At 46.4% G+C, this 16,821-nt stretch overlaps 1 protein-coding gene across 3 annotated transcripts; it reads left to right on the top strand.

Moving 5' to 3' along the window:
* Nucleotides 1–1,881: 1,881 nt before the first annotated feature.
* On the top strand, nucleotides 1,882–15,529 carry si:ch211-225b11.4 (thyroid adenoma-associated protein homolog). Of its 3 annotated transcripts, none has more exons than XM_014170686.2 (31): nucleotides 1,882–2,015; nucleotides 3,604–3,778; nucleotides 3,872–3,958; nucleotides 4,042–4,069; nucleotides 4,202–4,350; nucleotides 4,538–4,660; nucleotides 4,963–5,083; nucleotides 5,267–5,409; nucleotides 5,530–5,614; nucleotides 5,729–5,865; nucleotides 5,977–6,174; nucleotides 6,264–6,993; nucleotides 7,107–7,259; nucleotides 7,355–7,464; nucleotides 7,578–7,738; nucleotides 7,822–7,991; nucleotides 8,122–8,286; nucleotides 8,386–8,534; nucleotides 8,657–8,794; nucleotides 8,894–8,998; nucleotides 9,233–9,430; nucleotides 9,635–9,785; nucleotides 10,032–10,281; nucleotides 10,491–10,730; nucleotides 10,864–11,068; nucleotides 11,248–11,436; nucleotides 12,228–12,478; nucleotides 12,621–12,791; nucleotides 12,899–13,165; nucleotides 13,455–13,657; nucleotides 14,781–15,529. In XM_014170686.2, exons 2-31 carry the CDS (start codon nucleotides 3,734–3,736, stop codon nucleotides 15,023–15,025), a joined length of 5,367 nt encoding a protein of 1,788 aa, XP_014026161.1. In that variant the 5' UTR covers nucleotides 1,882–2,015; nucleotides 3,604–3,733; the 3' UTR covers nucleotides 15,026–15,529. The 3 variants fall into 3 exon arrangements, with proteins under 3 accessions (XP_014026161.1, XP_014026160.1, XP_014026159.1); XM_014170685.2 differs by lacking the exon at nucleotides 1,882–2,015 and adding an exon at nucleotides 2,859–3,103 and having other exon boundaries at nucleotides 10,494–10,730; XM_014170684.2 differs by lacking the exon at nucleotides 1,882–2,015 and adding an exon at nucleotides 2,859–3,103.
* Nucleotides 15,530–16,821: the final 1,292 nt, after the last annotated feature.

The raw sequence follows: 16,821 nt of genomic DNA, 5'->3' as shown, positions 1-16,821 counted from the left end.
GGTACCTTCGGGCGTTTGGAAATTGCTCCCTAGGATGAACCAGACTTGTGGAGGTCTATAATTTTTTTCTGAGATCTTGGCTGATTTCTTTTGATTTTCCCATGCTGTCAAGCAAAGTGGCACTGAGTTTGAAGGTAGGCCTTGAAATACATCCACAGGTACACCTCCAATTGACTCAAATGATGTAAATTAGCCTATCAGAAGCTTCTAAAGCCATGACATCATTTTCTGGAATTTTCCAAGCTGTTTAAAGGCACAGTCAACTTAGTGTATGTAAACTTCTGACCCACTGGAATTGTGATAAAGTGAATTATAAGTTAAATATTCTGTCTGTAAACAATTGTTGGAAAAATTACTTGTGTCATGCACAAAGTAGATGTCCTAACCGACTTGCCAAAACTATAGTTTGTTAACAAGAAATTTGTTGAGTGGTTGAAAAACGAGTGTTAATGACTTCAACCTAAGTGTACGTAAACTTCCGACTTCAACTGTAGGTTAAGAAATACTGCACAGTTACAAATAGAAATCAAACTGGATGGACATCAGAAATAGAGGAAGGTAAAAAAAAATAAAAAAATTCAGACGTAAATAACTTTTCTGCCGCAGCCACTATAATGTTGAGTTTCTTGTGCCTATAGTTTAGAACTGTGACAATGAACACCTTTTTTTAACAAACTGGGTATCTTTTGACTGGAAGCAAACATTTACTACAGGCTGTGGTGCGTCCACTACCATATCTTCACTAGCATCACTTGTTTTCTCAATTATTTTAATCGTCTCCGCGTAGGAGATTCGGTTGACTGCTCTACCTTTTGCCACCTCAATCTCCTTCACCCTTACAGGGCACTCCATGAACTCGGGATCATGATCACCACCACAATTGCAACACCGTCGTTCTTCTACACACGTTCTTCAATACCCTGTTCGTTTGCACACACTTGAAACATGGCCAAATCCTTTACAATTCTAATGATGCGGACATGGGCAGCCTCCCAGGGAGGCATCTTGCCGGGGGCTGCACGAGGAGCACACACAAAAAAAAAAAAACGGAAAGGTGACATTTGTGCGATCTATCACTCATTTGCACGTCAATGATATCCTGTCATCGTGTGGGACTGTGGGTCAATTAACCTTGTCGTAGTGGGCGCCCTGGTTCTAGTCAGTGAGCTAGGCAGGCTACTGCCTGGGAAGGTCTCCCACTCAGAGGTACGAGGGGCGTTGACCTCAGGTCCCCCCACTGGAAGCCTGAGGTAGGGGGAGAGGGAGAATCTATCAAATAGCGCACCTCTACCTTAGTACAGTACTAATGCAATTATTTGTGCAATTTAGTTTGTGTGTTTCTTGATTTACATTTTAGTCATTTAGCAGACTTACAGTAGTGAATACATACATTTCATGCATTTTTTGTTGTTGTTGTACTGGCCCCCATGGGAAACAAACCCACAACCCTGGTGTTGCACACACCATGCTCTACCAACTGAGCCACAGGGAAGGCTTGATTGAAGTGCATTAGTCTAATAATCAGGTTCTCTTCTTTATAAGTGTGTTGTGTATTTGTGTGATATAGAATTTGTGCAATTTAGTTTTTTTGTGTTTTTTGTTAGCAATAGGGTAATAGTGTAATACTTATCTTTTTATTTGTATTTATATACTACAATTTGTTTCTCTGTCACTTTGATATTCATGAGTCTTTTGTATATTTTTTTTTTATGTATATAGTTTTAAATGTTATATTTATTTATTTATTTGTGCTGTTCCAAATGTCTGAATAAAAATGAATGCAGAATGGTGCTTTTTGGGGGGTGGGTTCGCCCAGGGAGCCATACAAGCTAGAACCGCCACTGCAATGGTTTGGGGACGACAGTTCTTACAGAGTATTTTACATAACCAAGCTTCACATGAGTAGGAATTTGCTATTTATCAGAAAACAACTGAACCGACAGACTTTCTTCTTTTTCTCCATTCACCCAGCGGGTTAGACGCCGGGCACCAACCACGCCAGGAATCTTCTTCAGGTATTCAACGACTCCTTTGAGAGTGCTCTACTCCGAAGTTCAAAACTTCTGTTGTACGGATTCTTCTGAGGCTCACTGCAATCTTCCTATGTTCTTCAGAAATACGATTAATCAAAATAAAACCAATCTGACAGATTTTTCCCAGCGCATGCTTCACCATTTGACACATCAAACGGGTTTCCCACATATGCATCCCAACAAGAAGCGATTCTTTATGATTCATACACGTATCATCCACTCCAATTTTAGACAATTTCCTTTTTGTTATAGTTTTCGCTACTGCTGTTGTCCATTCAGAACATTCGTCTTCACTAACTTTGCTTCGAACTCAGCCCCGGCTTCCGCCATCTTTTTCTTAAACCGGAAAGAACCGTAGTCCTCCCCGAAATCGAACTGCGAGCCTTCCAAAGATTTGTATAACTAAACCTAAAAAAATATATATACCTTCCCTACAACCTGTAGAGAACGCAACAGTTCCACCTCACCAGGGAGTCACCATTTTGGCAGTGTTGTAGAGAAATGGCAATGACAGATTAACCAATCACAATTTAGAGGATTACTTGCGTTCATGCTCCAGAAATGGGCGAGCTTCTACTGAGATAGCCAACAGCGACCTTCTCGGCTGTTGTGTACTACGGAAACAGACAAAAAAGATTGTATCTGTTATAGCTAACTTCTAGAAGCAAATTTGCAACATGCACGATTATATGGACTCTCTGCATACAACCTAATAAATTAACAACAAAACATGAACACAAAAGCGTAATGTAATGTTACAAAGATGATTTGCTAACCGAACGCATACTCCTATACACTAGATGGCGGTAATTCATAATGCACTGTTCTGTAACGACTCAACTCCAACAGTAGAGTTAGTTTGACAAGAAAAACACGAGGAAGCATGTTCTCTTTCTTTCCAGGGATAATTTTAAGACAAACTTTCGGAATTAACATACAATGGTGCCTGTTCAATCGGTCGAAGATCAGATGAAAGCTGTACTAGACTGTGTGGTTACTGAGGATAAAATACCCACAGATGTCAGCACTACGTTAAAGCTTTTCATTAACAAACTTGATGAGTGCTCAAGGTAAATCTGGCTGACAAGTGCCTAATGTGTTTTATTCATTACACCGATTCTGTTGCAAAACGTTTCTTAAACAGAATGAAACAGGAGGGACCTACCTGCATTTGTCCAATAGAAACTCTCGTTATGCTTCTGTTTGGTGCTAAAACGTTAAACTGTTTCCATAATGAATACACCCCTGATGTTTGTATGACAATGCATGTGTAGCCTCCCTGTGTGGGAATGCATGTATTACTACCTCTGCCAATAAATCTGGGCTTTCATGGCATAGGTGGTAATGCATTCACACCACAATAACCACAGGGTTGTTGATTCAAGCCCTCCAGCGATTGTTCTATCTCCATCACTACATTGGTGGCAGCAGTGGGATAGTCCCTGCGGTGTCTCGGAGTTACTGGTTCCAGCTCCACTCCGACTGTTCCCATATCCAACCAATTACTACACATTCATCGTTCACCGTCGGTGTCACTCATCTTCATGGCATGTTGTCTGTCTCTGAACAGGAGCAACATAAAGCGATGCAAAGAGCGTAGTCTGGAGGAGGCAGGCCAGCTGCTGAGGAAGATCCCAGTGAAGCAGCTTCAGTGTTTAGAGGAGAGGCTCCTCTTGCCACTCATCAGGCTACTCGTCGCCATGCAGATGCAGATGTTTAACATCGCCAGTCGCAAATTAGACCAGGTCCAGAACAAGCTCTGTCCTTTAGAAGTGATGTTTTCAATGCTGAATAACTAAAGTGCTATTCTGAATATGTATTTGATCATGCCATTACAGATGTTGCAACATCTGGCAGAAGTCAATCGCTTGCTGGTTTTTCGAGAAATCCAACACTGTTTGTGCACTATTGTGGGAAAGGATCAGGTATGTGTATTGTTCTAAAAATAATCCACTGTTAGAAGTATTCTTTAGCAATGCGATAATGTTTCAGCATCTTTCCTTTTCAGGCATTATCCATTGGGGACCTCCAGAGAGGTTAGTTGTGGAGTAGAATAATCTTGAATTGTTCTTTGTTTTAGTGTGAGTGGCATTGTCAATATTAACTATTATCTTTTTGGCCTCATTTTAGGTGCCAAGTTATCTCCTGTGTGTGGTTTGTGTTTGCAGCTTGCATGTTCCTGGAGGACAGCTCTATTGGTCGTGAGCTGTGGAGAGAGGCCTGCCCTTCCTTGATAGATAAAGTGGCTGAGTTATTCCCTGTAATACTGGAGCAGGAGGGTTTGAGAAATGGCCCACTGTGTTACCAAGCTGTCAAGGTAAATACTGAATATGGGCTTTATCAACCTTTAACTTCCTGGCTCTTGTCAACAAAATTGTACTTGTCTTTTTTCATTTTTCATTCATTCATTCGAAGCACTGTTCAGACGACGTCTTGTCACTGAACTGACCTGTGAGTTGGCTGTGTTAGTAGGTGTCTTACTGATCTGGGACCTGTCCCTTCAGGTGTGTTTGCAGGTGTTTCAGCTGTTGCCAGGTGAGGTGGCCCCTCTGGTTTGGGAGAAGGAACAGGGGAGTTTGGCAGTGCAGAGCATCCTACAGTCTCTAATGGACATCATCCTGGGACAGGTCTGTGTTTGACATCGATTCAGGTTAAATCCCAAACTATTTTAAATGAATATGATTCAGGTTTGCCAGTCTGTTCTCCCTGATGTCGCTCCATGGTCCAGCGCTTACTCTTACTACATGGTCCTTTGTAGCTCATTTGGTAGAGCATGGCGCGTGTAACACCAGGGTAGTGGGTTCCGTTACCGGGATCACCCATATGTAAAATGTATGCATGCATGACTAAGTCACTTTAGATAAAAGCCTGTGCTGAATAGCATTTTTTAATTGTTATTATATTACTTGTTTCGTCTGTGTGCGGGCAGTGCTCCAACAGGGACACCCGTCTCCTGGCTGGCACCACAGTGGCCATGCTGATTAACACCGTACTGGAGGGACGGGAGGGAGGAGCAGCTGCCTGGAGTCTGCTACAAGTCACTCACTCAGGTACACAATCAGGACTTTCATATTGTTGACATTGTATGTTGACTTTTATTGTTTACATTCTATGTTGTTTACATTCCAAATCATCACAACACAGGATTTGAACCATAAACCTATTCATATAAGGACTGTGGATGATGAAGTGTTTTTTATTTTTAATGCCACTGGTTGATGTGTGTTGCTCAGAGCCCTGGCAGCTGTGTGTGGGTGGTCTCCAGGTACAGTGCAGCCCCCGCTCGCAGGACGGAGTGGACAGACTGGCCGTGAGCAGGGGTCTGCTGACCTGCTGTAGAAGGAGCATCCTAGTCAGTCAGGTGGACACCACAGGGGTATGTCACAGACTGCTCATGCTAACTGATATATCTTCTTCATTCGTTCTTATGGGAATTCTCCTCGGCCAATTTAGAAAATGTGGTTTCTGATTCAAGGTTTTCTCTCTATTGCTTCAGACTTGTCTCCTCCTGGGTGGTTTGTTTCCTTTGGTTTCTGCTTTGTGTGAGGAGAAGCTTGACTGCCACTACTATGTCTTTGAAGGTACTGTAAAACCAAACCAGTGTGTATGCGTGTTTCTGTAAGTGCAAACGTAATGAAAGTAAGAAATACCTGAGTATCAAATCGACGTTTATTAAAGCCTATGTCTGATGGCAGTGTTAACACTGTGGCTGAAGAGTGTTAAGGAGTGTCTATCTGAGATCTGGGAGGTGACCAGCGCTCCCCTGCTGCCAGATGATTCTAGCCTGAGACGACAACTCATCCAGGTCATCTGGGACAATGCTGAGAGTCCAGTGAGTTTCCAATCATCTCATTATTAATACAGAACATGAATAGACAAGAACGGCTCAAGGGCATAGTACAGTAGTAACAATAACATCCCATTTCCCCTAACACATGCCCAGGTCGAGGGTGTGTCAGAGGTTGTGCGCAGTGCGTTCTGCCTGCTGCTGGAGATCTATGAGATGGACTGCCAGCGTTTTGGAGACACACAGAAGAACCTGCACATTTCCTTACTCCACCGCATAACCAAACTGCCCTGGGAGGCCAAAGCCAAATACTTCCCCCTCTGTTCACTGCTCCCTTATGTTGGCACTGACATGGTGAGTGTATGCAATGTCATCTTAACCTTAAAAGTGCGTGTTCAGTTGTGGAAATTGTGATTATAATTCATTTTCCGTTAACCCCTCAGGTGCTGGAGCAGTACTCTGAGCTTCCCAACCATCTCCTGAAGTGCATGTCCACGAATCATCTGTCCCCATGTGCCTCAGAGCTTTACAAGTGTCTGATCCAGAAGCAGAGGTGCGAGCTGTGTGAGGAACTGGCCCAGGATGCTCCTCCCTTGGAGCTGGATCTGGCCAATCAGTGGGCCAGGCGTTGGCGGACCACTCTGCTGGAGGCCTTGACCTCTGACGTGACCCTTCTTCAGAACAACAGCTCCAGCCACTTGCTGCCCTGGACCCTGCGTGTCTTCCCCGCTGCTGTGGAGCCCCTGCTGGCCCCTCTAGACCCTGCCTCTCCAGGGCACCTCCATGCCTGGGCCTGTGTGATGAGTGCCCGCCGTGCCACTTATGGAGGCTCCCCCTGGGCCCTGGAGAGTGGCTCTGCCCTGGAGACCCTCCGTCTTGCCCTGGGATGTGTGGACGATAGAGTCCGCCTGGCCGCCCTCAACCTGCTATGCTGCAGCCCAAAGACCAAAGAGGCCCCGACGCCGGAGGAGCTCTCTACCATGAGGACCTTCATCCCCCAGAACCTCAACAGTGAGTCGTCACCGTTCCGCCAGCACCTTCAGGCAGGGGTGAAGAGGTTTCTGGTCCGGATCCGAGACAGCTGCCTGGCCCACCTCAGAGGACAGAAGGGAAAAAGGGACGGTGGTGTCAGCCTCACAAAGGAGACAGAGATGGCACTTGATCAGGGAGTAGGTGAGCGCTGCGAAAGTTTGAAGCACTAAATAATTGTTTTAAAATGTATTTCCTTGTCCCATCTAGCTGTGCGGTGCAATTTATTAACATCCTATTCATCCTGATCATTGTAGGGTTTGTGGACTGGCTGTCCCAGCTGCCGTTGTCCTATCTGGCACCAGGACACAGCTACCAGAGGAAGAAGACTGTTCTGCTGCTGCTGTCTGCTGTACTAGAGACCTGCACAGACACCTGGAGCCCAGACAAGAAGAAGGGCCAACCCCCAGGTCAGTAAAGGGGGCATGAGATGGTTGACTTCATTCTGGGGCTTTAAAGCCTGTATGAAGCTAAATTCCAAGAGGTTTTTGTTCCCTTTCTGTAGTTAACATGGCCTCTTTGATCAACTGGGCAAGGCTGAGAGGATGGTGGGATTTCTTCTCTAGATCAAAACAGCTGGTCCTTATTGGCTGTTTAGAGGATTCCACCAATGAGGTAGACTTTATACTTGTGTTACAAATTCATTTTTTAATTTTTAATACATTTGTGAGTGACAGAAGGATAAGTGAAATAATGTATTTTCTCTGCTCTATTTTCTTCCTATGTAGATTCGGGAGCTCTCTGCAGGATTACTGGTGAGATTTTTCCCACCTAGTTTTCTGGAGGACATTACTCCTGTGCTGTTCGGCCGTGCAGAACTGCTCCTCTGCAGTCCCCGTGTGCCGGAGGCTCAGATGGGAGCTCTGATCATGAAGGTCCTCCTCCAGAAGTAAGTAGACCTTTAATTTCTACACCACCTGTAGCCAGAGTTCCGGTCCTCGACCTCAGTGTTGCATGACCCCCTCTCCGAAGGTCTGGAGGTCAGTCTCATGTGCCCTGGCTGGACAGCCGTATCAACTACGTCAGTTCTGGGGACTCGAAGGCCTCTACTCTGGTCAGGTATCTACTCAAGGAACTCGAGCAGCATTACCTGATCGCTAAGGATGATATGATGCTTGCTGCAAGGACCAAACCCATACACGGTGAGACCTGTTGCATCATTGCTATTTCACAAAATTACATTTTGCAGCTGTCTAACAGCTTATATATAAACATGTTGAATTCCAAAGCATTTCACATTGCAACCTTATTTGAGTGATGTATTTGTTTCAGGTATTTTGACTGCCCTAGAGAGGTGTATACTAGAGGTACCTAACACCCTGTGTGATGTGGTCGATCACAGAGTGACCATAGAGATCCTGGTTCTCCTGGAGAGGATCACTCTGCTCCTCCTGGGTGTGCTGTATGGAGACCAGGATGCCTGCGGGGATGAGAAAGGTATCGCCAGTAGGGTGTAAAGAGACATCACAAAACAGATCGGAGAAGGGTAAACTTGATATGGAATGGTTGTCTCACCCCCGCCCTTGTCTCTTCCAGATATACCCCCATCTTTCTGTGACATGGGGAATGCCATCACCTCTCTGATAGGCCAGGTGGCAGGAGAGGACCAGGGGGAGGGGGATGAGTGTGTGCTGCTGTCTGAGGAACACAGTCTGGTCCTCACCTGCTGTTGGGTCTCCCTCAAGGTACTCTTCATCTTACCGATCAACACTCGCACTGACCACCCGGCTGCACATTCTAACCCATGTTCAGCACCACTAAGAAACACATTCTGGCCTTCAATCACTATTGTTGTTTTCCTTTTCAGGAAATAGGAATCTTTCTAGGTTCTCTGGTGGAGAGAATCCTTGCTCAGGCCAAACAGACAGAACCCTTTCTAACTTTAGAAGACCTGAAGAGGGCCTCTAAAGTGTTCAAGAACATTCTTCTCAAATGCCGCCACTGGGTAAAAAGGACATAACATCCATCTATGGTTCACAACTCAAAGCCTCCCTGGTTTTCTTGTCTCATCTTCAGTCCTGACATACACGTTTCTATCCCCCAGGGGGCAGTAGAGGGCTGCTGTGTGGGCTTTACCAGGTTCTGTGCCTGTCTCCTGAGCAGCAGTGACCCAGAGCTCAGGGATATCCCAGCACACATGCTGAAGCAGGTAACCTCTGACCCAGACCCTTTTGAGGGGGCTCATCCACACCGCAGACAGGGTTCTCATGGCGTAAAGGGGTTTCTGTAGAGTATGTTTTAGGTCTAGGCCAGTGATGTACCTTATCATTCTCTGCTAATTCATATCTAATTTTACCTGCAACAATGAAGCTATGTTTCATGCATATTTAGCTAGTATGGTTAAACTGTGTGTGTGCTAACTGATATGGGGTTTTCTCTCCAGGGCCTAGAGGTGCTGCAGTCTCGCTGTACGTCAGTGACCCGGCGGGCGGCAGGGCTTCCCATGCTCATCCTGTGTGTGGTGTCAGCAGAGGAGGCCAGTAAGGCCCGGCCCCTCCTGGCCCACAGCATACACACCCTGCTGGACACAGCCAGGTCCCCTCTGCCCCAGGACTGGGACCAGACACTGGACCTGCCACAGGTAATACACATCATGAATTCACCAAAAGTTAGCCAGATATGCACACTAGTACACTACTTCCCATGAATTATACGCATGTACATTACCTACCACAAACACAGATGAGATGCACAGCCATCGAGATACACACATACCAATAGGATACTCAAGTCCAGGTCAGTTAGCATGCGGTCTAATGTTGGCTTTTCCCCTCCTCTCCCCCAGGTGTGTGCGGTCCACACCCTGCAGGCCCTGGTACGAGGCTCTGGGCTGGGAGTTGCTGTGCTGCAGTTTGCCCCGGCTGTGGCCATCCTGTCCCTGACCCTCCTCAGCTCCCCCTGCTGGGCCATGAGGAATGCTGCACTGCAGCTCTACAGTAAAAATACAATCTCTCCCTCTCACTACTGTAATGCGCACACTGAGGACAGAGCTCAGATTTCAGTGTCATTTGTATTCTCTGAAACTGACCAGCTCAAACATTAGATCATATAGACCGGGAGAGAATCCATTAGGTTCACTTGCGCTGTCTGCTCCAATTTCTTTCATGTAGCGATCAGACATGCATGATAAATTATTAATTTGTTATTGTGCTCCCTCTGACTGAACCCTTTCTCATGAACAGGCTCTCTGTGCTCAAGGTTGCTGGGTCAGCGCTCTGGAGGTGAGGAGGGCTCCACCCAGCATGGCATGTCTCCCCCCGCCTTCTTCACCCACTACCCTGCCCTGCAGCCCTTCCTCCTGGGGGAGTTGAGGGGGGCGGCAGAGGACTTGCAGGGTCCCTCTGGGGAGGCCCGGCTCCGCCTGCACCCCTCCCTCTACCCTGTCCTCACCCTCCTGGCCAAACTCCAGCGAGGGGTCCAAGACCAAACTGGGTGATTACCGTTTTCATGTCATTTATTTAATTTTGTCAAGCTAAAGAATCCCTTTATAGCTGCATCTACTCAATGAAGCAGGTGATGATGTCCATGGGCCTGTTTAAGGATAACACACCTGTATTCTCCAGGTAGGCACACAATCATTTACAGTGTTCTATGCATCTCCTTGCAGTATGAAAACTGGTCCATGTAACCTTTGTTCCCAGCAGGACTCTGTCAGACTTCCTGATTCCCCTGCTCCAGCTGGCTGCCAGTCCCATCTACAGTGTGAGGGTCATGACCTCCAAAGCCTTGGTCGCCATGACGCCCCCCTGCCAATACGTGAGCACCCTTCTCCGGTTGACAGGAGAGCTGCCGGAGCCCCAGGACCCCAGCTGTCACAATCGTCTGCATGGACAGCTACTGCAGATCAGAGCCATCCTGGACAGGGGTCTATGCACACAACGGTGAGGGTTTACAGAATGGAAAACAAACAGGGAAGGATTCTATGGAGGCCATAGAGATTCTATAATTCATGTTCTATTTATTCTGTGATTAAGGCACTGTCAGGTTTTGTAATTTGTGTTGTTATTTCCCCAGTCCTCCCCCAGACGCACTGTGTGATGTGGTGGACCGTGTAGAGTCCAGACTGTGGTTGGTGACAGGGGCTCAGCACTGCCCCCTGGTGCGTGGGGCCTACCTGGGTGTGGCAGGCCTGCTGAGGGGGTTCTGTTCTCAGGGGTTCCTCCACCAGATGAGGGATGTGCTCCTGTCAGAGCTCCACTCACCACACCAAAGGCTCCAGGTGCCCAACAGTCCCTGTCTCTCTCACACATGCACACACACACACACACTGTTTTTATCCAGAGATACTGTCATGATTTGTTATCCTTTTCATCATCTGGGTATGTGCCAACTGATATATCAGTGAGGTTGTGTTAGCCGTCCCACAATACTGAAAGTTTATGACATTCCATTTTACAGGTTGGGTCCGCCTCCTTCCATCAGAACGCTATCCACTTCCTGTGTGCAGAGCCCCGGTGGGCTTGCCAGGTGTGGGGGAGTTTCTCCACAGAGAGCTCTGACCTGAGGCTGTCATTGGTCAGTTGGGCGGCTGAGAGGCGGCGATGGAGTGGGACCAGCATGCAACAGGTGCTGCAGACGGCACTGCAGGTGAGACATAAACACCCTGTCTAGACTAGAGAATGCTGGGAAAGTCACCTTGTCCAAAAACTTACCAACAGTTTTCAATGAGTAGTTTTCAATATACAACATGAGGAATTCAAGGCACTAAAGATATGTTTGACTTTAACACAATGCTGCAAAGGGCTGAAATCAAGCTGAGAATTGTTTTTTTTCCTCGTGAAAATGAGGGTAAGGTAGATCTGAACTAGACCAATACAGTCAAGGATATCCATCCTTTTTCTCTGCTGTGTTATGCCGTACGAGTGGGAGTCACGGAAAATGTATGGCGTAAAAAGTACACTATTTTCTTTAAGAGTGAAGTAAGCGTAAAAGTTGACTCTACTATTTATATTTTTGACAAGTACAGATATCCCAAAAAATGACTTAAGTAGTACTTGAAAGTATTTTTGCTTTAGTACTTTCAAGTACCACTGGGTAGAGCATGGCACTTGTAAGTTGTAACGCCAGGGTAGTGGGTTTGATTCCCGGGACCACCCATACATAAAATGTATGCACCCATGACTAATTCGCATTGGATAGAAGCATCTGCATCTGTAAATTCTAAAGAAAACATTATTTTGCCTTTTTAATAAAACTCCATAGGCCCAATCAATATGCCTGTGTCAGTGCCCCTGTTTTATACCTCCTTCAGTTTCTGGACAGCAAAGTCTTCCCACCTATTAGCTGCCCTTTAATGACTCCACGTTCCTGATTTGACAATGGTGACCTGACCATGCTGTTTTATGGGAATGGTGTTTAACATTGCTCTCTGTACTCAGGCCAACCTGAAGGAGGCACTGTTGGATCAGGGTGTGGAGTACAGCAGGACATATCTGACAACCCTAGTTGCAGTGATGACTCCTGGGGCTGACCATACTCTGTCCCAGGAGCCTTCCCCTTCTCCCCCCCTGGAGGGTCCAGTCCTGCTGGAGTGTGTGGAGCTGCTGCTGGGGGCCCTGGAGGGCCACAGAGGGGGGCCAGAGTTCCTATCCCAGGCCCTGTGTGCTGCCAGCCTGCTGCTCTCCCAAAGGTCAGCATACAGAATTCTGCACACTGCACTCCTCTCTGTTTTGACATGATTTATAATTTACTTGACAACAACAAGTCATTAGGGTGTCAGATTCACAAAAAACATACTGAACATTCACACATTTCTTCTCCCTCTGTCTCAGTCTTCAGACATCTCTGTTCCCTCGGTGGTGCAGTCTGTTGGAGGTCCACCGGGTGCCAGAGGCCCCTGAGGCTCTCAGGAGATCCTGTGCCGGGGCCCTGTGTCTGGCTGGGGCCCCCTTACTGAGCATGGCCCTGAGGGACCACACTCCTCTCCCTGTCTTCAGCACCAGGTAGAGATCTAGAGCAGGGTCGTAGGTTAAAAAGTCAATTACAGTATGCATACTGACTTTGTCACAATCTGCTGCATAATGTCCTCTTCGTCTTTCTTCCTATGCAGGTTGATCAACACAGGGCTTTACCTGCTGCAGGACGAGAGCCAGCAGGTCAGGATAAAAGCGGCCGGTTTTGCCTCCACACTCTGCCAAGCCAGGAGAGGAGGAGGGGAGAGGAGCATGTACCTGATGCAGGTCAACCAGGCTCTGCCCTTCCTGCTGGAGCTGCTGCTGGAGGAATGCTGGGATAGTCCTGGTGCCCTGGAGGTGTTGCTGTGTCACTTGCCCCAGTCTGACCTGAGCTCAGTCCTGAGGGAGGCCAGGGACACTGGGTGAGTCACCACACACACAGGCAGTCAACAAATTCATGACATGTAGGTCCCGTGTGGCTCAGTTGGTAGGGCATGGTGTTTCAAACGCCAGGGTTGTGAGTTCAATTCCCACGGGGGACCAGTACGGGGAAGAAGAAAAAAAATGTATGAAAACGTATGAAATGTATGCCTTCACTACTGTAAGTCGCTCTGGATAAGAGCGTCTGCTAAATGACTAAAATGTAAATGTAAAATGTAGGCCGAGCATGTCTTTTGTTTATGTTGTTCATCATTCACCTCTGTTCCACAGGTGTGCCAGTCTCTATGAGCAGGATGAGGCCAACGTGTTTGCAGAACCGTCTGTGATGTCAGCATGTCTGCTTCCATACCTGCTTCAGCTCGCTGAAAAGTACCCAGCATCCTCAGTGGTGGGAGAACGCCTGGGTGTATGGGCCAGGGAGAATGTTACAGACCTGCTGGAGAACCTCAGGGTCTGTAAAGACCTCCAGCCAGGTAACGCACAGGCCAAGGACCACATACTTGCTGATTGTGTCGGAAAGCACATAATAACACAATTATTGTGGCTAGTCATTAATATAATAGTTTCTTTAAAATGTTTACATGCTTTGCAAGAAGAACAATTTCCCTAATAATCCTGTTTACATGGACACATCTGAAATCAGGCTACCTGATGGGGCTTGGATAAATGCTGAAAATCGGCAATCAAAATAAACGTTCTACCACAGCGACCACGTTATTCGGGCATATGAAGTTTGTATGTGAACTATTTCTAAGATACTCGCACATAAGAGGGAGGCTTGCGCTACCGCTGCTGGCACATGCGCAGATCAAATACACAGCTGAAACGCTGATTTTAAACTGTTTACATGTCCCAATAACTTGAAAGATGGCTCAGAAAACCAGGTTTTAAGCAGCGTATACTTACTTAAATTTTGACCTCACTCCGATTTTAAGATAAACAGTCAAGTATTTACTTGACTATTGCCATACTCTGCCTACTGCCATAATCAGTTTAACATCAAATTATTAGTGTGCATGTGTAACAGTGTAGGTTCCGTCCCTCTCTTCGCCCCAACCTGGGCTCGAACCAGGGACCCTCTGCACACATCAACAACTGACACCCACGAAGCATCGTTACCCATCGCGCCACAAAAGCCGCGGCCCTTGCAACGCAAGGGGAAACCCTATTTCAAGTCTCAGAGCGAGTGACGTCACCCGATTTGAAACGCTATTAGCGCGCACCACCGCTAACTAACTAGCCATTTCACATCGGTTACACATGTAACGTACTGAAAATGTCATGGCAGACAGTATTACGTGAGCTTAAAGGGAGACTTTGGGCTTTTGACAATGAGGCCTTTTATCTACTTCCCCAGAGTCAGATGAACTTGTGGATACCATTTTTATGTCCCCGTATGAAGGAAGTTAGAGGTAATTTCGCAAGCCAAAGCTAACTAGCATTAGCGCAGACTGGAAGTCTATGGGTATTTACTAGCTTGAGACACAAATTAGACATAAAAATGTTATCCAGAAGTTCATCTGACTCTGGGGAAGTAGATAAAGGACGTCTTTGCCAAAATCCCGAAGTATCCCTTTAACTGTTCTTCCATTCTAGGTGACACCCTGGACCCGGCCTGGTTGGCTCTTCTCATGGATTCTAGTTTCCATGGCACCCTCTGTGGTCTGTGGGCCAGGGCAGCATTCCTCCTGCGGCTGCTAGAAATGTCTGATGACCTCCGGCCCCTCTGTGATCCTGAGAGTTTACGTAAGAACATCCAGGAAGTTCACTGTGTGCTCCGCCAGAACGGTGTCCAGATGCCCGCTGCCTTTACTGCAGCTCTGACTGGAGACCTGCCTTGATGATTTAGTAGTCTGGTCCACACTGTGACAACAGATTGCCTTAGTTCTCCTCTTTGACGATCAAAGTCCAGAATGAATGAATCCATGGATGCTGCATGTATGCCTACTGCAGCTAAAAACAACGTGGGCATTGAATGTACTCTCTCTGTAGCTTCTGCACTACAGTACAGTAGCATTTGGCAGGCAGGTTCTCCGATTAGTTATGTAAAAGAACTGACTACAGCCAGATGAATGCAATGATCAGATTACTTGCTGCTGCTGATGAGGCCTGCTAAGTATTGACCAGCTATAGAGAGCATCTCCTTACACCTACAATGCCTGAACTGAGAGTGTCTATACTGATCCAAAGAGCCTCTTAGAACATCTCTGTTGATGCTATTGTGTATTTTATTACTATGTTAATGCATTTGCATGTCTGTAATCATGATGCAGCCATGACGCAAGTATTTTTGTATGATTTTAAAGGATGAATGTTTAATTTTATAGATTAAATAATCTATTAAAGTGGGGTTGTCCTCTCTTTTTTCTGTAGGCTTTCACGTTTAGGATGTCTTTATCTGTCGCCCCAACATTAAATCCCTCTGTTGTGCTTGAACAAGGCCCCTCTGTGTGAATTCTCAGACCAGTTCCAACTGTCTCAGACCGGTTCCAACTGCCTCCAACCACTCCTGGTATATCTGTCATACCACCAGCAGCCACAGCAAGGCGCCCTCCATTCTGGTCTATAGTAGGCTACGTTGCCTTTTCTTCTCTCCTGTTCATCTTTCCGCATTAGCCACGTCTTATTGGGCTTCATCTGCAGCAGTGGGACACAGACGGTGATGTAATGCCAGCGGCCGTCAGGAGTAGAGGCAGACAGACAGGAGGGTTGGTGAACAGAATGGGCATACAAGGCTTTATGCTCCATTAGTGGCCAGTCTCCTGCCTGGATAAGTGTCCATTGTCAGACCGCCTGCCTCCTCAGATGAAGATGATTGACTGCACTGTTGAGCTGCTGGTTGCCGTGCAACACCCCACACTAGAACAGTCTTACACCATTATCAGCGCAGTCCACTCCTTTTGTTCTATTGGTGACAGGCAAATATTTGATAGGCTACAGTTCACGCTCTTTCGAAGTGTTTGTGTGTACATTGGGGCTGAATGACCTTTCTAATATGTCCTTGTAGACTGTTTCTGAACTGGTCATTTTCCCCCCCCCGTGTTAATTACAATGTTAATATACAGGTCTAAGAGCAACTGGGTGGCATGTTAGCCAGTTTCTTTACCAGTTCCCTATTCACTTACTATATGTAACCACTTAATGACTCATACGTGGGAATTATGCAGTGTTCCTAAGACACGTCTTAGAAATGAGAGACACCGCGAGATAATCCTACAGGATTTAAATGTGTCTGAGAGCAAACCACAGCAGGGTTGGAGTAGGAACAGTGCTATAACGCGTTAAAACGGGTCTATCGGCTTACCCGCTGTGACACCCGGCACTGAGGTTCAAGTGCTTTTAAAACAAACAGGAAAAGAAGATCTGTGAACTCTGTGCTAGTTCCAGACAGAGACGGACAGATAACATGTTCTGATTTCTGTCCTTGAGTCTTCCTGAACTAGAACATACATATCATGAAATGAATAATAAAAACATGACTCGCTTAATCTTATAAACAACGATTTCCTATTTTCTTGCTTATTTCAGTGTTTTTCCCTCATCTAACAATGACCTACTTAACTGTCCAAATGTTTTTCCATTGGAAATTTTCCATACATAATTAGGAAAAGGAAAGTTGAGCCATTTCTGGAAGGGG

Source organism: Salmo salar, chromosome ssa24 (assembly GCF_905237065.1).
Source record: "Salmo salar chromosome ssa24, Ssal_v3.1, whole genome shotgun sequence".
Lineage (NCBI taxonomy): Eukaryota > Metazoa > Chordata > Actinopteri > Salmoniformes > Salmonidae > Salmo > Salmo salar.
Note: the sequence above shows the minus strand (reverse complement) of the source record. Positions and strands in the feature narration are given on the sequence as shown.